Genomic DNA, 24,537 nt, shown 5'->3' on the forward strand with positions numbered 1-24,537 from the left:
GACAAACCCCCATTTTTTTTTTTAAAGCTAACCAAATAATGTGATTGCCTAAACCCACTGAGCAAATAGCAACAGCGTGTTGGTCGAGTGTTGTAGTGGTATTGATGGAAGTGGATTGCCCAGCATTATGCTGCTCCAACCACCCCCCCTTCTCCATCTAAGAACTGTGTGACTTCTTAACCGAGATCCTTGAAATGACGTGTGCTCTGATGGGGTCACACTCATATGCCTTATGTTTTCTGCTGCTTTAATGGGCAGTACTTTACAAGGTTTGAACAAATGAGTTACATGACAGTCTCAGTAGGAGGACTTGGGAAGTTTCCCTGCAGATGCAGGTACTGTGGCAGATTCATCACAGCTGGCACTTTCTTCCATCAGGATCCCGATGTGTGGTAGAGCAGTGGGGATGAAAAGCACGCTGTTCACTTTGTAGCGTAGCGCATGAGGCTGCTTGGTGACTGCTTTTGTGTTGGTATCAATGCAGTGTTTATTTAGGCATTTCAACAAACATCAATAACAACATTAACAACTTTCATTTATATAGCACTTTTTGTACATGAAGAAAAATGTAGCACAATGGGCCTCGTGCAAGAACCGTTCGTACGCACAGATTTGTTCTTAAGTCGTGCGTACGAGTGATTTAAGAGAACTTGCGCATTCACCAATCTTTTCCTATTTTACGTTTTCTTTCAGGTACGAACAGAATTTACGAGGCTGTTCAGCCTTCATCCAGAGTTCCAATGGTGAATGGATAGCTCTGACATTTTCATCTGGTGTGAGTCAAAATCTGAGGCTTTCCTGATTTATTTCTGTTGGTTGACAACTCCCAGCCGTTTGTTTAGTGACAGGTGGTTGGCATAAGCTGTGATGAAGTCTGCTTTGTTTACTGCAGATTGGCAATTCCACCACCCCACAGACAAGGGAGTGTCACAAAGTAGAGTGTGTTTAAAGCCCTATTCGGACGGGACTAGTTTAATGGGGGGACCTGGGGTAAAGTAATAATAACCGGGAAATCTAGTCCCGTCCGAACGCGCCATGTCAGTAAAGATAGCGGAGTATGTCGGTAAACTTTGCCGAGAATTCTACCTCCTGTGAAACGGTCCGGAGTATCTACCATAGGTAATACTAATCCCGTGCGAATGCGACCTTCGGTAATAAGTATGGAATATGTCGTCACATCCTTTTAAAGAGAGAAACAATTAGGTGTGTCTGTTTGCAAACATGGAGGTTCTGGATGAAGCGCTGATTGTAAGCACGCATCCAATTTCGGACTTTGGCTTGCTTCGACCTGGTCGGCGCCATGTCTGTTTACAGATGGGGTTTACGGAAGTGAAATGAAGACGTGCATGGCATCCAGGATGTGACGGTTGTGCGTAACCAACAACTCCTCCCATGTTAGATGAATATTACAGGGATTTCTTGTCCCGTCCGAATTGGTCATTTCTTCTCCCTGGCGTCGTCTGGTTAACCAACATTACCATACGTCCCCCCATTGAACTAGTCCCGTCCGAATAGGGCTTTAGAGAGCGGAGGTTATTAAGGTTGCAGTGGCGTTTGGTTGTGGGAAACCTTCTACGCGAGCCGGAGACAACAGGAATGGGATTGAGGCACATTTTAAAGCAGGTGGTGCGGCCAGAGCGACATGGATGAGGCAAATAAGACAGGTTTGCCTTGTTCAGTGGCCTTTACCGCGCATGTCTTTACCCGAGAATGTCTTTACCCGAGAAAGTCTTTACCCGAGAAAGTCTTTACCCGAGAATGTCTTTACCCGAGAAAGTCTTTACCCGAGAATGTCTTTACCCGAGAATGTCTTTACCCGAGAAAGTCTTTACCCGAGAATGTCTTTACCCGAGAATGTCTTTACCCGAGAAAGTCTTTACCCGAGAAAGTCTTTACCCGAGAATGGCTGACGCTTCAGGCGTAACCCCTTATTTTCTGCTGCGCTCACAATTGGACACGGCTGTTCACGTGTTGGCTGATTGTACTTGGCTAAGACCGCCCACCGAGAGTTGACCAAGAATTCAATTCATTTTTATTTATATAGCGCCAAATACAACAAATGTCATCTCAAGGCACTTAGATAGTAAGTCCAATTCAAGCCAATTGGAATTCAATTAATTAATAATAATCATAATTCATAAAATAATCCAATTCGTTCATATAGAGCCAATTCAAAAACAATTTCCTAGCTAAGAAAACCAACAGATTGCACTGAAAACTTTTTGTTTTTCGGTCCAATCTCCCGGCCTGAGCGTGCCTGAGCACCAAGAAGTGGTTTCAGAGAGGGGAGTGACCGCACCCTGATTGCTCTGATTGTTTCCGATGGCCCAACCGAGGCTACTTGGCAATAGGTTTCCCCACGGATGGGTTTCCGTCACAGATTTTGATTTAGCAAAGAAACTTAGAAAAACTTAGACTGGCAGTCAGACACACAAGGCTCTTTCCGTGCAGTTCAGAGGTGCTGATGTTAATGCTTTTGAAACATTTGGGATGTTTTATGTTTGGACTAACAAGTGGCAGGTCAGAGATTTCCAGGTTATTACACAGTGCTTGCTCTATATTTATCCATGGTTCATCTAGTGGGCTAGGTTTAAACCATTTTGATATATATTGCAACCTATTGAGAAATAGTGCTGAAAATGAGGTAAATCTAATATGTGGTGGCTTGTTTTTCCACAGAAATTTAGAGATGCATGAATCTAGTGACTTAAACCAAGTAGCAGATGGTTCATCACATATTATTAAATGAAACATCTGAGGATGGAAAAAACATGCACACACACACACACAAAGAACCGATTGCGATACATTTTGGAAGTACTGCAGTATTTTTCTGACAGAAACCCAGAGCAGCAGGGTAATATTGACTTGATCTAAGATGGAGACTTCTCAGGTGCAGGTGTACAGCACTGCACAGGGCTTTATGCTGGTTTGGTGTGGGCTAGGGGTGGGTATTGGCAAAGAAGTCACGATTCGATTCGAATCACGATTCACATGCCACGATGCGATACTATCACGATGCATCACGATACTTGAATTATTGCGATGCATCACGATGCATTCCGATATTTTCACTGAACATACTTAAAAAAAAAAAATACAGCCATTACCAGTGGCTGACTAGCTGTGTATGATCTGGATAGTGTCTTCAAATGATACATAACTCAAAGATAATCAATTCATAACTGTATTTATTGAAACAACTTTTGGAGGTATTGCCATTAAAACAAATATTACTGGACACACTCATCACAAAAAGTGCATAGGATTTATAAAACGTAAAATAACAAAATAGGGATGATCAGTACAGACAAAAAAAAGTGCATAGGCTTTATAAAACTATAAAAAAAATATATATAAAAATATTGCAAACATCCCTTGCAGCGAAATGTATCAATTGCATGTGTCCTATCATTAAAGGCATAAAAAAAAAAAGAAATTTTTTTTTTTTTTAAATAATCGATACTTGGCGTCAAGAATCGATGCAGTAGATCGCGAAAATTAGAATCGCGATGCATCATCATGACGATTATTTTGCACACCCCTAGTGTGGGCCCACCTGTCCCATTAGATGCAGGGGTCACTGCAGATCACTACAGTGTTGTTATGACTAATCCTCTTTATCCCATGATGATATGTTCTTTATATCTTTATCTTTATCTTGATTCTTTATTCTTGTCTTCCAAGACGGCAATATCCCCTTGCATAGCGCAAGTCACTGAAGGACTAAGTTTGAGAAGTATTATGATGTGGATTGGCAGTCCGCATAATCAATTCTCATAACTCAATTCAGCAATTTGAAAATTTTTTATAACTTGTTAGGGACGCTCTTCTTCACTGAATATTGAAACTAGAGTAGCTTTTGGAAAAGGATGTTTTGTCTCAGTGCAGTAAACTGGATGCATCACATGGGAGCTGTTCAGGTGGCCATACACAGTATTAATACCTTTTATCTTGAAATTCTCTTTGATATGCAGGTACACTCACCACAGTAGGGTGATGAAATGTTTTCCCATTTTGTTGTCCTCTGTGCACTCCCAGGTAATAAGCCTGTGAGTATGTGCGCTGTATCTTACAGACTATGTTGGACCATTATTTGTGACGAGCAAGGCTTCTGATTATTTTCTCATTATTTTTGACTGGAGCACAGTCGTCGGTCCACACAGCGAGGACTCTGAATGAGCTGCCAGCTGTCCAACAAACTAGCAAAACCTATCTATCTTTTCACTTTTTGGTAGTGAGTTGTTGCTGTGAGTTTCAGATGAGCAGCCGGGGGGGGGGCACGGTTTTGTGCGCTGAGGGCAAGTTTTGGCAGCTAAATATCAGCAAAGAGAAACTCTAAGTGGGAATGTTGAGATGGATTCTGACCTGTCAATTGCTGGAAAGCTTATGATGTGAAATATCTTCAAGAAGTGCTAAGATTCATTCATATGCCACCTTTTATTGCCCCCCCCCCAGAAAAGAAAAATCTTCTAGGTGAACCCTTTCAGGATAATTTTTTCTGCGACGGTATGATAACCACTCGGAACGTCATCCTGGTTCAGTACTTCCAGTATCACCTAATATGAACAGCTGAGTCGGCCTGGTGGTGTTTGCCTTCCAGTATGTTTCACCAACATTCTGTGACTCTACAGACTGCTGACAGACTGCTGACAGACTGCTGACAGACTGCTGACAGACTGCTGACAGACTGCTGACAGACTGCTGACAGACTGCTGACAGACTGCTGACAGACTGCTGACAGACTGCTGACAGACTGCTGACAGCTTGCCCTCCACTTTGATGTGCAGGATGCAGTGTATAAACACAAGCCTGCAAGTATGAGGTAGAACTTAACAGCATCTATAATTAATCCACCTTGATTGCATTTCCTAATCCAGTTTTGATGTGGCTCCCCACAGCACAGACATGTGGCTGTGGGGAGCCTGCTTCGACTTGCTAAACAGAAAACTACAGGTCTTCAAGGGCTCTTTGAAGTACGCAGAGGTGCAAGACTTGAACAGTTTGGTTTGGTGGTGTAACCCTAACCCTCAGTGCTTCTTTCATGCTGTCATTAAATTAGACCTAAATAAAAAAGGTGCCTGACGGTGATTATTTTTGATAAAAGCTTTAGTCTCTCTTTGTCAGTTGCCTGTTGGTGTGAGACCAACCAAAAGAACCCCCTAAAGTCCAGATTTAGTTCAGTTCTGACTTTTAACCAGGAAGCCTGACAGTTTTAGGCTCTCAGAAGAGGAAATGAGAACAAATTCAAACTTGATACAGTAGCATTATAGAAATATAGATTAGGAAAATCAGACCAAGTCAAACACATGCTCACCATTCCTAATTGTGTTGTATTGTTGTTTGACCCAGGGCTGGACTGACAGTCTGGCATACCGTGTCATACCGGGCATTTTCCCGGTGGGCCGACGCCCCTCGAGGGCCGGTGATTTTTTTATTTTTTAATTTTTTTTAATTTTATCGGCCGTGACGGTAATTGCAACAGAAAATGCGGCCATTGGTAGAATTTCTCGAAGGACAATGGGCTAATCCAATGAAATCTCTCAGCACCTCTTTGGCCCGCCCCTTCCCTCACCGTTGACACAGGTCATCAATCCTACCATTGGAGCTGAACGGACTAGGAGAGAACAGTCAAAAAACGAAATGGATAATCAACAGAAACGAAAGGGTGGTGCACAGAAGCTGCGAGATAAAAGGCTAAAAAGCCTACAAGCAGCAAAATGTGCGAAGCTTACTGACATGTTTGCAAGTGCTTTCACCACAACCACAGCACCGGGTGCAGGGCCATCAAGTGCAGGGCCAGGGCCGTCAACATCCGCAGCAGCCCCCAGTGCACGAGTGTCTCCGTAGAACAGTGTGGCCAAACACAGAGGAAGAAGCTATCGAGGTGGATTCAGAGGTGGAGGAGACAGACGTGACCCAGGGACAGATTGAGGAGGTCAGAATAGCCAGCCCGGTAAGAAGTAGGTTAATGTTAGGCAAAATGTTAGCAGAATGACGACATGTTTTTATAATGGGAGGACTGAGGGCTCTCCGTGTGCGTGGAGACTTAAATGAGGTATTTATAGATAAACGACTGGTAGGCTACATCTTCACTACATCAGTATGGGGGGCAATTGATCATGCTGAAATTATTACTTATTTTATCCAGTCAGGCTGGAACACGAATAAAAAGCCCAGCCTGTTTTTTGCACAACCTTGTTGGTTAGGAGGTGGTCACCGACTGTGGTGTGTGTGTGTGTGTCTGCGCGTGCGCGTTTCTGTCACAGAGATCATTCAGTCTTTATTTTCAACTAATGCTATGAGTAGATTTATTTTATTTGAAGGTGTAAAAGTGACATGCACCTGTCATTAGCATTACAGTACTTAAACCATCATTAATGTAGGAAAGGCTATAACGTATCTAGCGCCATTCCATTTTGTAGGCTTATGTAAAGTTGACTGGTGTGCAGATATTGCAAATACCCAATGACATCAGTCATAGATATCAAGTGTGTCATTAATGTTTATGACACTCTCATGTAGACACCAAAGTGTTCAGTGTTATTTTAGCTTGTTATAACTATATTGTTTGCAGGTGTTACAGGTTACAGTTGCCCATGTAATATTAGTGAAACATTGCTTTGCTGAAATGGATTGGTAGGTAACCAGAGAAATACGAAATTAATATTCCTGCCTCGGTCATTTTCGGTCATTTTCAACCCTCCGGTACATCAAACACAGACTGAGGAGTTGCCTTTCTGCCAGCAAACTGGAAGCCTTTATGTTGATGGCCACCGAGAAAGATGTTCTTGTGTCCCTTGATACTGACACAGTGATTGACAGAGTGGCAGAGAAGAGCGATTTAATGAAAAAACTGCATTTGTAAGGTGAGGAGATTTATTTAAATGAATACATTTGTGCTAGGATTTAATTGCATTTTTCACAGAAAGTGATGAGATTACTTGTGTGATTGTATAAATATTCATGGTGGGCCGCCATGGCCAAAAAATGCCCGGGCGATGTTTTGGTCCCAGGCCAGCCCTGGTTTGACCCTTAATATAATGTTAAGCTGGAATTATGTCATCCATTGTTAGGGCTGCATAATGTATATCTGGGTATTATCTAGGGATAGTAATGTTGTGGAGAAAGTAGAGACGAGTACGCTGTCGGTCAGCAGTCCATTGGGGAGTTTATTGAACAAACTGTCACAGCAAATATGCTTACAGGATGTACAAAATGTCCACCGTCTTCATACTGTGAACCCACTTTATACTGGTTTAATCATAACATGCATGCGTCATCCGGCCCCAATCTCTCTCTGCGACGCCGAGCGTCTGCTCTAAATGTAAACAGCCCATACTACCTTTTACCCATATTCATATGAGCCGAACAACAAGGCACAAGATGTAACTAGGCCAGATGTCATGAGGATGTCATGACATCCTTCTCCCACATAGTCCCCCCTGAAATCACTTATCAGTGATTTAATAAAGAAATAATCTAAAATGAAAGAAAATCATCCCACATAGTTAATAAAGAATTAATTAACATAATCAACACTAAATCATCCTAATAATTCTACAATATCAATCAACGGGACCATTTTGAATAAATGAAAAGGAATATATATATGTGTACTCGAATCACATTAAATGATTAAATTAAATTAAACGATATTGAATTCAACACACTACAAGTTTTACATTGCCATCATACTTGTCCACTGTTCGCAGTGCATAGGTGCGAAAAACCCACCGGCTGCTACTTTCGTAACTCATGTTCTTATCTTGGGAAAACTCACCTACGGCCCCACCCCACTTGGCGACCGACCACTTTACCAAGGTCGCACTCCAAACAGTTGACTAACACAATTGGCAATGGACATATCAGTGATCAGTTTTGATTGATAATAAACATAGAATGAATACACGACCATCAAACCGATTAATCACAGTTTCGTATCCAGTACAATACATAAAATTATGGATTATCACACAACAAAAGTAATAAAAAGCAATGTAATGCAGCTCTTCCAGTCCCGTCCCATCTCCCGTACCCTGGGGTCATCTGCTTCTGGCCGAACATCCGTCCGGCTGGGTCTGGAACTGCTAAGCTACCTCTGGGAGGAGAGGTCGCCAGTACATCACTCCCAATCAAAGAGATCTTCAGCATCTCTTCTCCCTATCAGACTAACTGTGGTTCCACCCTCGAGGAAAGAATCATGTGAACCGTCCGTTGGTAACCTTCATTCGTTGGCCCGCTCTCCCATGTGTTGGTCCTCAGACCTGGTCTCGCATGGTCATCTGTCTCCTGGTCTGTTCCATACTCCGTTTGAACATCACTTGCAGCAACCACCTTCTCAGAATGGGTATAATGCAACACACCAATAGGGCAACCATTATGAATATTGACAATATAGCTAATCCCGCCTTCACTGCCATCGCTCCCCAATCTCCCAAAATCCCATCCAGACCAGTCCACCACCCTTCACTACCACCAGCATTACTCTTCAGCTCCTCTTTCAGCTCCCTGATCTTCTTCATGGCCGTTGTAAACGTCCCATCAGCTGCAGTGTTCCCGGGTATAAATGTACAACATTTTTCCCCAACCATCTGGCAAACGCCACCTTTCTCCGCTAATATCCAATCCAAAGCCTGTCTGTTCTGCCAAGCCATCCTACTCGTCTCATGTAGTTGTTCTCCAAAGGCTGCGAGCCCTTCACTTGTGTAGTTAAGAATTCTCTGTTGGTTGTCGTATATGTAATTAATCCACTCCACATTTTTGTTAATCGTGATCCACGGTAAAATAGACTCAAATCCAGCTGCAATCTCACTGCGTGCTTTGAACTCAAAAGGAATCCCTCTCGGCTGCCCTATTGCATCCAAGTAAACATGCTTATCCATGATGTAGTCACCACTAGATCTTTTAACTCTCCCATTTTCCACATCCAACCCCAGTAACTCGTTTACCTTGTCATACACTAACACAACCGATGTCTTCATCCTCACAAATGCACAAAAACCTATCCACCTGTTGGGTAACACGTTTAACAAAACGTCCTCTCCACACATCCAATAACTATCAGCTATTGGGTGTGTCTGATCCCCAAACAGGTAGAGAGTCGGAATTGTCATTTCTATATCTTCACATTTTTGATCCAAAGGAACCGGATTTTCATACCACACAGGTGTCCTGATAAATATTGGTTTCATATTTGCGTGTGGAAACCAAGATAAAACCCATGTGACATTGCATTTAACGGTAGTATTACCTACGTGAGTTCCACTGTCATTAGTAAATCCACCACTCGTGAAGCATTCAAACTCACCATCGTAATCTACTCTATAATCAGTCGGAGGCCCATCCTGTGTTGTGCTAAGATTAAATTCAGCACAGGACGACTCCAATTTGTGGCCCCTCCCTTTTTTGAAAAAGTCCTGTAATTTATTTGCCCCAAACATCAATCTGCACTTAATCCCACACATCGGAAGCTCAAACAATAACCATTTATCCTTCTGAGGTGTAAACCTACCTTCTCTGCATTCCCGTTGCTGGACCACTGCACAGTCCCTGAAGGTGTGTGGCTCTGGAACAACAACAGGCAATGCTCCTGGAGCGTCTGCGCATATGAGACACTCCGTCGCCGTTAGTTCTCTCGTAGTGTACCATGCCCATCTATACCACATATTCTGTGCTGCCTTCCCCCACAAACCATCTTCCACACTTACACTGTTTTCCTGTCTCTTCCTGTGCATGTACCCTTCATGTGTTCTTGGATTAACATGATTATTCCGTCCTGTAGTGCTAATGGCATCAAGTCCCCCTAGATTTTCACGAGACATCTTCCTATTCTTACCACCATTATGAACAACTCCTTTCTGGCCCGAGGACACCCTGATCTTCCCAGATTGTCCCTTCGTTGTAGCGTCCGGAGGCGGTGATTTGGTCATCTCCTCCACCGGACCCATGATCCACACTTCCTCACCATCCTTTATTCCAACGTACTTAAATTCAAGCTTAACATCTGCCTTTTCACGACTAGCTCTAGTGTGTATTGCTGGCAAAGTTTGTGGCGTGGCATGGTCTGAGTGGGTGTGTCTTGTTGCATCATACTCATCTGACCCAGGCTGGCTATTTCCCCTGCGGGGTGGTATCCTCACGGGACCCCTTCCCGCCTCCCCTGGATGCGGGATCCCGTCCCACATCTCCAGGCCTTGCTCTCCTGAGCCCATGCCGTCGGCCAACACCCACACCTGGATGCTCATCAGTGTCAGAAATCTTAACATCTTCCTTTTGTTCATCCTTCCCCTCGGGCTTAACTCCGTCTGTGCCTTTAGCCCGAACCTTAGTGCAGTGATTCAAATGGTACCATGTGTTGCTACCTTCCACTTGAACTGCCGTCGGCGTTGCTCGCACCACTGCGTACGGTCCTTCTCGTCTTGGCTCGTGCCACTTCCTTCGGAATACTTTGATGTGCACCTGGTCGCCCGGCACCACTGGTCTCTCAACCGGCTGTACGAGACTCACGTCTCTGGACTTTTCCTGTAGATAGATTGTTCTGTGGATTGCAGTCAGTTGCCTCATGTAAGCTTTCAACTCTGTTTGCAGCTGCTCAAGTGGGGGCCCTTTAAATGGACCTCTCAACTGAGGTGGCGGCCTGGGTCGACCCGTTAGCATTTCATGCGGTGTTAGGTGCGTGACTATGAGTCTGCATACGATAGCTCATTAGTGCAAGCGGCAAAGCATCTACCCAGTTTAGTTTAGTTGAAGCACAGATTTTATTCAATTTCACTTTCAAAGTTCCATTGATTCTCTCAACCATCCCTTGACTTTGTGGGTGATAAACGGCCCCACAGCGCTGCTTGATTCGCAGCTGCTGCAGAATGCCTTTCGCAACCTTCTGAACAAATGCTGAGCCGTTATCTGAGCTAATCTCTGCTGGAATGCCAAACCGAGGAATCACTTCTCTTACCAAAAACTTTACGACCGTCTCTGCTCCCAAATCCTTGGATGGAGTTGCTTCGACCCATCGGCTGAAACGATCAATCACCACTAGCATGTACCTTTTCCCTTGTACTGTTTTAATCATGTCCACATAGTCTATGACCAATGACTTAAAGGGTCCTTCTGGCACCGGAATGTGTCCCACTGGTGTCTTCACACCCTTTCGCACATTGTTCTGTGCACAGATTTCACATTGACCCAACACTTCATCAACCATTGCATGCATGTATGGTGACCAATAACCTTGTTGTTTTACCTTTTTCACTACCTCTCCCCTGGCACAGTGATACACACTGTGAACATCAGAGATCAGCATCGTCAGCAGAGCCACCGGTGCCACCATGAGACCATCATGTGATCTCCACAACCCCTTCTCGTCCTTTGTGGCACCTCTCCGGGTCCAGACATTGTGCTCCCCCACCCCTGCTTCCTGTTGCATTAGAATGATGTCTTCTGGCGTGACAACTGGCTCCAGTGACACCATTGGTGCCAAAACAGCCAGGTGGCATCCTGATGCTACTTTCGCTGCTTCATCAGCCACGTTATTACCTTTACTGACCATCTCGTTACCTTTCCGATGTGCCTGACACTTTATCACTGCCAGTTTCGAGGGGAGCATCATGGCTGCAATCAGCTTCCTCACTTGGACCTCATGTCGCACCGGACTCCCGTCTGCCCTCCTGAACCCTCTCTGCTTCCAAACTGCTCCAAACAAATAGCAAATACCATGAGCATATGCAGAATCTGTGTACACATTTGCAACCTTACCCTTCGCCAGTCGACATGCTTCCGTTAATGCCTTCAGTTCAGCCAACTGTGCCGAACATGGCTGTTCACACTTCTCAGCCTTCACCGTCACAAAGTTTTCCACCTTCCTGTTTCACAACTGCAAAACCTGCATGATTACCCAAATGATCTCTGAAACATGAACCATCCACAAAGTAGGTGACGTAAGCCCGCCCAAGCGGAGTTGCTTCTAAATCAGGTCTCAATTTGGTATATCTCATAGTTTCTGCTACACACTCATGTGGTTCTCCTTCAAACTCGAGTGGAATGACATCTGCCGGATTTAATGTAGTACACTTCTGTATTCTCACATCCGGATATGTCAACAGATGCATAAACTGCAAACACCTTGCCTGGTTCACAACATACTTTCCCTGATTTATTATTTCTGAGATGTTATGGTGTGTCATGATGTTGACTGGATACCCCATTGTTATTGTGGATGCTTTCTCATAAGCATACTGCACTGCGGCCAACCCTTGATAACACGGTGGCCAGCCTTGTACAACATTATCCAATTTTGTACTGTAATAAGCAATGGCTTGTTTTCTTCGACCACTACACGTTTCCTGCATCAGCACTGCAGAAGCGTACATGTTGTGTCTGTTCGAGACATATAAGAAAAATGGCTTCTCATAGTCTGGTATTGCCAGTGTTGGTGCTTTTTGCAAATCCTGTTTCAAACTTTCGAAGGCTAACTTAGCCTCGCTGGTCCACTCCAGTGGTGCTTTCAACCTTTGGTCTTTGGATTGTTTCATGATCCCTCTCAAGGGAGCGCATTTAATTGCATAATCTTCTATCCAATCCGCACTGAAACCTGTCATCCCCAAAAAGATCATCATTTCCTCGATTGTTTTTGGGCATGGTGCTTTACTTACTCCCTCCAAGTGTGTTGGGGAAATAGCAATCGTTCCCTGCGAGATTACCCTCCCCAGATAATCTACTTTAGGTTGACAATACTGCAGTTTTGATTTAGAAACTTTGTACCCTCCCTCTGCCAGCCTCTCAAGGATCTTCATAGAGTCCTGATGACACGCCTCAAGTGTTGGTGAGCATAGCAAGAGCTCATCAACATAGCGTAGTAGGGTACCGTTCAATGCGAGGCCCTCTAGGTCCTGTCCAAGGACCTGGTTAAACACATGAGGGCTGTGTTTAAACCCTTGAGGAAGTCTGGTGTAAGTGTACTTCTTACCTCTGTATGTGAATGCGAACAAATACTGGGATTCCTCGGCTAGAGGAATGCTGAAAAATGCAGAACATAAATCGATTACTGTGAAAAATTTTGCATCAGGAGGCACGTTGGTGAGGAGTGTGTATGGATTTGGCACTTCTGCTGGCCAATCTTCCACAATCGCGTTTATCATGCGCAAGTCATGTGCTAACCTGTATTTAGATTTGTCTGCCTTCAGGACTGGAAATATTGGAGTATTACACGCACTGACTGTCTCGACCAACACTCCTTTTCCTACAAAACCTTCTACTGTCCCACTTACCCCCTCCTCTGCTTCTGGCTTGAGTGGATACTGAGGATGATTAGGAAGTTTAACATTAGGTCTCAATTCTACTTTCACTGGATTAGCAGATTTCACCAAACCAACATCGGCCTCATTCTTAGACCACACTTGGTTTGGGACATGAGCTATCATTTCTTTCAACAGATCACTCTCAACCCTTTCTGTCTCACTTTGCTTTGCTGTCTGGACTGATTGGTTCGCCAATGCCATAACAGCCTGCGGTTTCGCCAATGCTGATACGCTGCATAGGATTTTAATCATTGTGGCATCCTGTGATTGGAAAATCAACGGATTCTCTGTTCGCTCCCACTTTACTCCTAACGCTGTTTTCATCATGGGCCCCACATCCTTTGCTTTGAAATTCTCATTCACCAACAAAGTAACATGTGGAGCAGATTCTGGCACATTGTACCATTTTGAAATAAATGCATTTGATTCCACAGTCATGGCTGCCCCTTGTTCTCCAATGATAATGTATTGAGTTGTCAAATTTATCTCCGAGTGTTCCGTCTGTTTGTCCCATGGCTCTTCGAACTCTCCACTTTTTGAAACATCATAATACATTGTACAATGATAATCGAGCGTGGGTTTCCTTGCTTTAGGGCACTGGACTTGAATGTATTTTTCCCATTTGTTCCAAGCCACTGTTACTGGCTCAGAAATGTCTCCCAACCAATAGATTCTTGCTGTGTCTGCCTGTGTTGACTCTGGAAACTCCAGACCTCTTTTATCCAAGATTATGCCTTGCGGTGAACACCAAATCTTAATTTTTAGTTTGCATAGGGCATCCCTCCCCAACAAGTTAAGGGGAGTCTGATGAGATACCCCGATTGGCATCCTGATTTCATTTTCCCCTGTGGAGATGCGCACGGGGGCGGTCATTTGTACTAGCTGCTTAATTCCCGAGAATCCTATTGTCTCAATAAATTTATTTGACATGGGGAGGTGTGTGGCATAATGTTGACTTACACAAGTGTAGGTGGCTCCAGTGTCCACCAACATTGGAGTTGGCTCATCCTCAATTAGAACCTGCAGCATCGGTTCTTCATCAGCTCCCACCATTACGACTGGAAACTGACCCTCCCCTCTAGGACTCTGTGGGCACCCCTAATAACCAAAGTTTGGACTCACCCATGGGCCTGCCGGGCCACTTGATCCACCCCGCGGGGACTGGCCACGGTCCTGCCGCACATTCTGATTCCCTGGTGCTCGCGGACATCTGTCAGCAAAGTGTCCCAACTCGCCGCAGGCCCAACATGCCCCCGAGGACCTTCGTCTTACGGCTGTGCCTCTCCTGTACCCTCGGTAAGGTCGAGGCTGGCCTTGTCCTCCTGCACGTGGTGTGTATGGTGGTTGAAGGTAGGCCTGAGGTGTGACGGGTTGAAAGGGTGCAGAGGGTGCAGAAGGTGTAGAGGGTGCAAAGGGTGGAGGTACCTGTTCAGTGGTCCCCGGTGTCATCAGGGCCTGGCCTCCTACCTTTGGTCCTTCCAACTGCATCTGTGTGAGTTTCCTCTGCAAGTTCTTATCCTGCTCCTTCCGTTTCCGTTCACTTTGCCTGTATTTGTCAATAGCATGCACAACATTATCCCGGAATGCCGCATGTGTCATTGATTTCAACTCTACCACATCCTCCAGCCTTGCTCGAACTGAGTCGGGCATGGCCTCTAGGATAGAGTCTCTAAACACAGAGTTGAGCACTGTGTTAGGTTCAATGTCTTGTTCCAGTTCTTGTTTCCATTTTTCCAACTGGCGTGCAACGTACGCCGCTGGATTATCTGTATCCAACAGTGTGTCGCTCTTTAATGCTTTTGGATCCGTTTTCGTAGGATACTCAGCTCGCAGAGCTCCCCACAATGCAGGTCGATGTGCATCGAACCCAATTCCATCTGCTCGATGGCCCACCATCCAGCCATTCATACTGTTTCTCAAAATGCCCTCCATGGTAGTAGTTCCAAAACACCTTGCCCACACTGCCTTAATGTCTCCCACAGCCAACAGTTTACCCACAGTTTCTTGTTCAAAAGCTCTTATCCATTTGCTTGCACCTGTGTGAATGTCCGGCAGTCTGCCAACCAGTCCCGCTAGGTCGAGCATCTGCCACGGCACATACTGCCCCTGCATCCCATTCACCAAAATCGGATAATTACCTGCAGTATATTTCTGTGGTGCATGAATATTTGGTCGGTATCTTAAATTAAAATCTCTGTCCCTGCCGTTTCCCTGCTGGCCGGGTGGATCCTGTTCCTGAACCTGCTTTTCTGCTTGGTTTATCTCTTGCTGTAAATCAACCATGGAATGATTATGCTCTATCCAATATGAATCTTCTGCAAGTTTCCCCTCATATTCTGCATAACAGTCTAAAACCTGTGGTGTCTTCCTGGCCGTACTACAATGTTTGGGAGGCATTTCATGCGGTATGGATTTTTCTTGTAAAGTCCTATCGTGTCGTACAGATTTTTCTACTAGGGGAGAGATGGTACGATCTAGGTGTGGTGCTTTTTGGTGATCTGAGGCCTGTGCCGTTGCTGAAGCTGAGGCTGTTGGACTCCTAAACTCTACAACAGATGGTGGTTTCGGATAACCTGAGGCCTGTGCTGATGTTGAAGCTGTTGGACTGCTGTGTTCAGTACAAGATGAACATTGATCACATGATGGTTTTTGATCTGACGCTGCCTGATATTGTGGGGGGTTTCCCCTTGCAACCTGATCTGAACCACCGACAGCGCCTAGCTCAGGCGCTCCCTGACTGCTCGAAGCCGCTGTTTGTGGTTCAGGGCGTACATAAGGTACTTCCTGATTTTTCATTTCAAAATCTCCTTTTATGTTCATCACCCCTGACAGTGTTGGATATAGTCCTGCAGACTCATGCTGCTTGACCTTCTCCACTACCGGCTGTTCCCCCCTCAGTATGGCTACGCCCTCCTTCAAATTCCTTCTGTAACGACGACCTTCAGTTTCAAAGAAGTGCAAAATTTCTAATTCAAGCTCCCTCTTTTTCTGTCTCTTTTTGCTTTTGTTTTTTTTATTTGTGATCGTTGATTCTTTGTTCCATAACTTCACAGACAGTTACATCGAAAGTGCCATCCTTTGGCCAGGATGGGAACATATTTTTGGTTCTTTTTTCCCATTTTTGAGATAATTTTTGAATGTCTTTGTAACGTCCTGGATGCCTAGCGCTAACGATTATTGCTGGTGTTACATCCATCGTTTCACCTAGTTAGTTCCCTAGAACCGGGAATAATAATTATTATTATCCCCCCCCCCCCCTTTTCTTTTTTTTTTTTTTTTTCAAACAACTTTTGAAGATCAATTTAAATTAACTAATTATTTAACTCTAATGCTCATTTAATGCTCGGCTAAATTTAGCTTAGATGCAGCTAATTATTGGATTGGATATTATCAATGCTACTGTTAAGCTAATTTAGCTCGTTGCTATTTTGATTCCTAGTTAGGAGTTAGGTTCTTATTAGCTTATTGTTAATGCTATTGTTTGCTATCCAATGTCAATTGATGTTGGCTTCCTAGCCGTTGTAAATGAATGCTAACTTATTGCCAATTAAGATTTAAACCAATATTTGCCTTATTGCTATTGCTAATCAATGCTAATTGTATTTCTGATCAATGCTAATTATGGCTAACGAAATGCTAACCAATGCTAACCAATGCTAACAAATGCTAGTATTGCTAATCAATGCTAGCTTCCTTGTTGACCAATGCTAATCGAATGCTAATTATGCTATTTAATGCTAATTATTGCTAATCAATGCTAATCAATGCCGAGTTATGCTAGACAATGCTAGTTATTGCTAATCAATGCTATTGATTGCTAATTTATGCTAGACGATGCTAGTTGTTGCTAATTAATGCTATTGATTGCTAACCACTGCTAATCAATGCTAATTTATTGCTAATCGAAAGCTCAGTTAATGCTTACTCTGTTTAAAGTGACTCAGGCTTGACGCTGCCCCAACCTTTGCTCACACCCGGATGTTTCTGACCCAATCCAAACACAATGTCTCTCCACCAATCCTAGATGATACAATGCACGTCACAGCTACGTCAATTTTGACCAATGAGATCTGAACACACCTCTAAATCTACCTCCAATGAAACACGTCTAAGACACGTAACTTCTTGCCAATAAAATATGAACACACCTCTAAGCCTGCCTCCAGCGAACCACGTGAATTGTAACCAATCAAATATGAACACACCACTTAGTCTACTTCCCAGGCTGCTACTAACTCCCCCCAAACATAACAATTGAACCAGACATAACAATTGAACCACACCCCAACTCAAAATGGCGTTTGTCACACTTTGTAACAAGTAAAGAGAGAAGAAGAAATACAATCTGTCCAGCCACGGACAGGGAGAAATACCACCAAACAATATAGAAATAACAATTGCACTATTCTTCACTTCAAAATGGCGTTTGCTAGGGAAGAGAAAGAAATACACTTTAACGCGCTGTGAACAGAGAAAATACAGACCAAAAGATACAGAAACAATGCATAAGCGAAAACTTTCTTTATCAGGAATGTCACATTCAAATGGACTAGAGACAGAACCTCTCCTCTAGAATTGCGAAACCAATTCACTCAACTGATAACAACTCTGCAATTAGCACATTACCTAAAGAAAACTAATAATTATTACAGTTCAACCACAGCAGTATTCAATAATTCAATAATAACAAGATACTCAACCAAAATACAGAATCTTAAAGAAATAAACACTCAGCGTTTAAAAATCACAGCACATTACTGCAACAACACCTATCTCCCCAAGTTATTAATGTGGCAACTATAACAATTAAGCAAATTATAACAATTAAGCAAATTATAACAATGAAGCAAATTATAACAATGAAGCAAATCTGAGTGTAACTTAAAATACTACGAATACTCAAAAGTCAAGGGATGATATGAGTCAGAACTTTTTCTTTTCTTCTTTTTTTTAGATTCACATAAAACAGCAGGATTTCACACACATTGACAGACAAACAGAGACCGGTCCCACGCACTCACACCAAGTCAGTCGATCAAAGTTTTGTGTCAGTCACCGTTCAAATCTTCACAGTTTTAAATGATCAATTTCTTTCATTTAGACTTTTGATTTTTCAGGAGATGTTGGTGTCGGCAATATATGGAATACAAAATGTGTTATCCCTACAAGCCTTGTGATATGGTTTCTTGTCCAATGCAACAAATGCTGACGTGTATTTATCAGCTTCGCTGTGACCTCTTAATAATAATCTCCTGTGGTCAATACATAAACGAATTTGAATTTTCTTCTCAAAATGTCTTTATACTGAGGTCTCGGATAACTCCAAAGAGTTATCATATATACTTAAAATGTGCTCCTCATAGAACTGGATTTTTTCATTTCGAAGTTTTCTTGAAAGTCTTATTGATTCAACCGTCAAACTTTAATGTTCGCCAGTCAATCAATTATCAGTATTCGTCTACTCCTTGACTAGTGAAAATGATTTTCACATATATTTAATGAGTCTAATGTACCCCGTACTCCCGTCAGTATTCCTCCCCCCAATGCATTGAAGGATGGCTGATAGACGCAAGAAGTACTATTGGCGATTGCTCAACAACCTGCCCGCTTCTTTACAGCTATTAATTAATCCAGTTTGAATTCACCTGATTCACACTTGCCGGAGCGTAGCGACTAGTCTTCCTTAATTACCACAAAAAAATACAACAACACAATAGCCAGACCAGCTGCTCACAGCTGTCTGCTTTACCAAACGCGTCTCACACCAGCTGCTGTTTACCCAATTTTATCTTAATTCAAACATTCGGCACCTCTTGGCCCAGAATTTCAACAATTTCAACAGCCCCCCTGCGCAGAGGTAACAATGAGATGCTTACCGAATATACTCGTCCTTCTCCCGTGTTCTCACGTCGGGGTCACCATTATGTTGTGGAGAAAGTAGAGACGAGTACGCTGTCGGTCAGCAGTCCATTGGGGAGTTTATTGAACAAACTGTCACAGCAAATATGCTTACAGGATGTACAAAATGTCCACCGTCTTCATACTGTGAACCCACTTTATATTGGTTTAATCATAACATGCATGCGTCATCCGGCCCCAATCTCTCTCTGCGACGCCGAGCGTCTGCTCTAAATGTAAACAGCCCATACTACCTTTTACCCATATTCATATGAGCCGAACAACAAGGCACAAGATGCCTTGCAATTTGATGTTATTAAGCTACTAAGGCCTGGATTTCTCTGTGTGTGGTGCAAATCATAAAGAGCACCTGTGGTAGTGTCCAGTTCTGTTGGGGAGGTTCCTACCAGGAACAGCACACATGAACGTTGCAAACCTGTTGATGATCACAGGCCTGTAGTTCACTGATAGGACGTACATGAACGTAGTAAACTAAAGAGTGAAGTCTCATGGCACTCCTTGAGGAGTTGATTCATCAAAGCAGAGCTGAGTAACATCCTTCTGATCTGAACCAAAGAGCTTCTCTTAAATAACTTACCTGAACAGGTGATCAGGTGTGTGCTCACATGTTCTGTTAAACAACACAAACATGCTGCTTGACAACTATGCCTGCTAATATGGGATACTCTTGTTGGACTGCTTTGGTCAGCTTTAGAAAGTCCCTGGCCAAACATTTATGTATAACCACAAAGAAATGTTCCCATCTGAGTAAATTGAGGCCCGAGTTGGCCAATGAGAAGAACTGTGGGTGAGTCTGAAGCTCATTAGGCTGTGCTGTGCACACACTGGCACAGCTTTACCAAAGAAGCAAGTTATTTCATGCAACATCAGAATATATCCACATAAACTATCATGATAGGAATCATATTTGATATCACCCAGAATCAAAAGGTTGAAATGATACCACAGCCCAGCACCATTGTTTTATTGACATGACTTTGGTACAAAGCTGAGGAACAGAGTGTACATTAGGGCATTCATTAGAAATAGATCATTAGAATCACATTATCATGTTGAGGAAAAACCGACTTCCATTCTGAAAACTCCTAAAACAGCTATATGATGCTGATTGGAGTGAGATGCAGGGTTTGCCTCACCAGGCTCTCTGCTGCTTCAGCAGGTGCTTGTGATGGATTACCTCACTCTTTGCTATCTCCATCCTGCTCCCAGTTCTGCGTCTCCCTTTTTCTGTGCACGCTCCCCCACTTCTTCCTGCTGCTGTTCTTTAGGGAAATGAATGGGCCTCCTGTTTGCTGCATCCTCATCTCACTCTGTCAAACTCCACTATGCATCTGGTGCGTCAAGCTGATGTTGTATGTGCTCGGTGTGCACGTGGATCCATAGCTGTGGGATTTTATCGTGTGTGTGTGTGTGTGTGGGCGGTTGTGTTTGGCCAGGTCATTTAGTACTCTGCATGCAGGCTTGGAACAGGCTGATAAGCTGTTTGCAAAAACTGGCAATTAAAAGTTGATCAGGCTGTCAATTCAAATGGAATGAAATGGAACCAAAAAGTAATTAAAAGGATGGCATGAAAATAACAACAATTATATCTCTTAGCTTCCCATTACCAATGCACGCAGGAATTTAATTAGTTACAGAGCTTCTGGTGATTCATACTGTACCCTCACAGTAATAGGAACTAGTTGCCAGCACACACAGCACCAGCATCTTTGGGTTTGTAGTGTACTTACAGTATGGGCATCTTTGTACATTGTTAAATCCACATAGAGGGAGGACAATAATGGTGTTTAATTATTGCTGTGGAACTGTTGGTGGTATACATGTGAGTCTTAATTAGTGTTTTAAGTGGTTGGTGGATTGGCGGGATATTCCCTATCCTCACAGTTTGCCCATATGGCTGTTGGCTCTGTACCCATTGTGGTAATGAGCTTGTCTGTTTCCATCCCACTCAGAATTGACCCAAGACAGCATGATGGACACTTTCTTAAGTAATGAAGTGCACTGCTGAGAGTGATGCTTACAATCTATTGACAACACATGCAACTAACTCACTAAATCCAAGTGTGTCTTTGGACAGAATCTCTCAGTCAGGCCTTCTCTTTTTAGAAAGCCTTGGGATCCTCATATGGCAGAAAATCCTGATCCTGCTTGAGCCAGCTGGGTTATTGAGATTGCTTCCACCCCAGTATCAAACATTTGCCCTCATTAGAAACTTAATTTCCCCCTGCCGTTGGAAGGGTGACCACAGATGTCTATGGTCCGACACTGGCCAGCTGGGTTCTGTAGAGCTCTCCCTTCATTTTCTTCCCTGCTTTAAATGGCTGGATGTAGCATTAATGATGCAGAGTTAGTTCCAACTCAGCAGCAAGGTGCTTGTTCTAACTAGTGTGTGTTTGAGTTTGTGCAGGTGAACAGCTTCAGATATGTGATTTCATTTTTTTTGTCTGTTTAGTGCTGCATGTGAGGAAATGAGAACAAACGAGTTCCTTAGCTCAGGATGTGTTTTCTCTCAATTTTCCACTTGATAAAGTTGTCTTTCTGTTCTACTTAGTCCAGGTTTGGTCTTTGTGCATGTGCATGTGCTGACTACCTGATGAAGAAGGTATTGTAGGTCCAGTGTGACTGTTGTAGCTGTGGAGAGTAATGTGGTTGTATCAGATTGTCCTTGGTCAGGCAGAACTTGTAACCAACAGAAGATGATCAGACAGATATGTATGGAGTCTGGAAACATACCATATGTATGAATATTTAGTAAGACACTGTTAGAGACATGTGCTGCTGACCAGTAGAATTGCATTTGAGTCATCATAAAGAGTATAATATTTACCTGGATTTTCTGTCTGCTTTCTATCTGCGTACTTGTTCTAAAATCTCAGATACATTGATATGACAAAGAGACCACCATCATTACCACTTGCCTGGGCATTATGTCGAGGAAGCCCCTCGAGCTCTGGGGGAGGGGGCTCTACGCAATCGCAGCAGATTTACCAGAGGGCTGTTTGGCTCATGAAATTCTTGATGAGCAGGATTTTGGTAAAGCCGTGTTAGTCGTATAAGCTTCCAGCTGCATAATATTTATTGCAGTGTGTTAAGTAACTACCCCCAGTACTAAAATCACACCCTTGAGACAAGTTTTGTCAGCCACAGCTGGAACTTCAATTGGAAGATGTGTATGCATACATTATCATGACAATGAAGCTGGAGAGGTTTGAAGCAGAGAATAAAAAAGCACAAAAGATTTCCAAAGATCATTAAATGATGTCAACTTTCTATTTACAACATGTATGCTTTAGCTCAAGGTGAATACTGGGGCAGGCATGCATTTGCATTAATTAGCATGTTTAAAAGGCGTGAGGACTCTGGCTTTTCATTACAAACAGACAAAGTCGATAAATCAAAACGAGAGCCAGCCTCTCAACTAATTCTGCTGTATCCCAAGTTACTTCAGAGACACAGGAATGAGTGTGCAGGAGTCTGTCAAACTGGGTTAAGCTCAGTGGCCCATAATTCAAGAGTGAATATTTATGACTAGCTGTTCGGTGGACTTGGCCTTGGGGGAAATAATTGGAAGAACAGCCAGGTACTGGGTTCACCGTTGTTCTGTTCCCCGACACATTATGAACAGATGTGTTTCAGGAACAGCCACACTTTAACTCAGCTTGTTGGCTCATGAAAGAGGCGGAGTTGGTGCCAAAGGTGTATGTGGAGATGCATCAATACAACAATCCAACGTGTGACGGGTGCAGTGAATGAAACTGTTCATATTTATTCAGATGACCAGTTTAGTGTTTTTTGGGGAAACTTGGGAGCAGGCATCATTAGCGACAGGTTGTTGCAGTTTGAGGGACACAGTGGTACGCAGTAGCCTTGCTGTTCCTGCGGCTGCACTCTTCTTCTGCTGGAGCCACTAATCCAGTCTGGGAGGCTCATTTATGCTCCCTGTACGTACCTAAATGGGTGTCCGCTTCAAACGGTGTCAGGCGCCACTGCCTCCATACTCTCATGCGTGCTTTACGTCGGCATGGTTGTTAAGGCGGTAGCATGGTTGCCGCGTCTGTCACGGCGGTGGTGGACCGTGACGTCAAAATGACGTTTCAGGCCTGGCGCTTCCCTTGAAAAGACGGCGCAGCGCGTTGTCGTGCACCAGTCGATTTTTGTAACTTGGCGGCGCCGAGCACAACGAACCGGATGGACCGATGTGAGACCAGGCTCAGTGAGGAGGTGCGTTTGTACAGGCAGCTGTACGAAACTGCAGTGAAACAGCACAGGGAGCACGTAAACTCCCCAAACTGGTGCACAGAGATTGGCAGAACTTTGGGGAAAGAGGGAGAGTTCTGTAAGAATGTGTGGAAGAAGCTACGGGACAGATACGTGAAGGCAAAGAATAGGGCAGAGACTCTGTTGATGCCGGGGGCTTCAAACCTTCACCTCTTTTAACTGAATTAAAAAATTAAAATGATCCGAAAACTGCAGCAGTATCATTAATTACAGTATTCTTGCTCTTGACAGCGGCATTGTTTTCTTCTCCACTTTCGTGGTTGTAGAGTAGAGGTAACCTTCACGTAGCAGCGCCACCTCTGTGACGGAGAAAATTGCAACTACTGGCGCGCAACGACTTGCGCCACTATATAGGGTCCTATGGCGGGCACGAACTCGTGACGTCATCAACACCGCTCGCGCGAGCAGACGCGGCAACCATGCTAGAGCCTTTAGGCAGTCCATCCACCAGAGGGCAGGGCAGAGTTCACTTCTGAGTTCCGACGTCAGTTTCAGGTGATAACAAACATGCATAGTGGTGGAGAAGAGAAACAGAATACATGGTGCTCCTCCATTTCTGTTTGGCCTTCTTGTTTGTTCCTTTCGCTGGTTGCACACAAGATATACTACGTAACACTGCCCCCACGACTGTGTCTCCAAAAATGTACCAAAATATCCACAAAAGGAAGACGGACTGAAGGCTCCGTCTGTATGTGTCTGTATTTAACGGTGAGCGTGAATTCGCCATAACTCTCTATTGTCAACAGGAGCACTTTGGGCGTCTTAGTTGTTTCTTCTGCCCCCGGTAAAACATTGGTTCCAAAAGGGTTGGTATGCGGTGTAAAGTGTAAATAAAGACATGTTGCCACAGTTTGAGAAAGTCATATTATATATACGCAGTAAAATATTCGCTCATCTTGAATTTGACGGCAGCAACGCTTCTCCAAATTGTTTAGACAGAGAGGTGTTTAGCACTGAGTGGCATCTCCTCTTCTTATAGCAACAGTCCGTAAATGTCCGGGAACTGAGGAGACCAGTTGCTGCACCTCTGGGAGAGCAATGTTGT

At 43.8% G+C, this 24,537-nt stretch overlaps 1 protein-coding gene across 2 annotated transcripts in view; it reads left to right on the forward strand.

The window, feature by feature from the left end:
• ascc3 (activating signal cointegrator 1 complex subunit 3) overlaps positions 1–24,537 on the forward strand; it is a 210,634-nt gene that overhangs the window by 51,269 nt on the left and 134,828 nt on the right. The window contains exon 2 of one of the 2 annotated variants that reach the window (XM_075464658.1): positions 694–775. The exons of the other annotated variant lie outside the window; for it this stretch is intronic. Within the exon in view, the coding sequence (XP_075320773.1) occupies positions 694–775 (82 nt within the window). The remainder of the gene's footprint in view (positions 1–693; positions 776–24,537) is intronic. 2 annotated transcript variants of the gene reach the window in all.

The sequence above is a fragment of the Odontesthes bonariensis genome, chromosome 5, assembly GCF_027942865.1.
Source record: "Odontesthes bonariensis isolate fOdoBon6 chromosome 5, fOdoBon6.hap1, whole genome shotgun sequence".
In the NCBI taxonomy this organism is placed as follows: Eukaryota; Metazoa; Chordata; class Actinopteri; order Atheriniformes; family Atherinopsidae; genus Odontesthes; species Odontesthes bonariensis.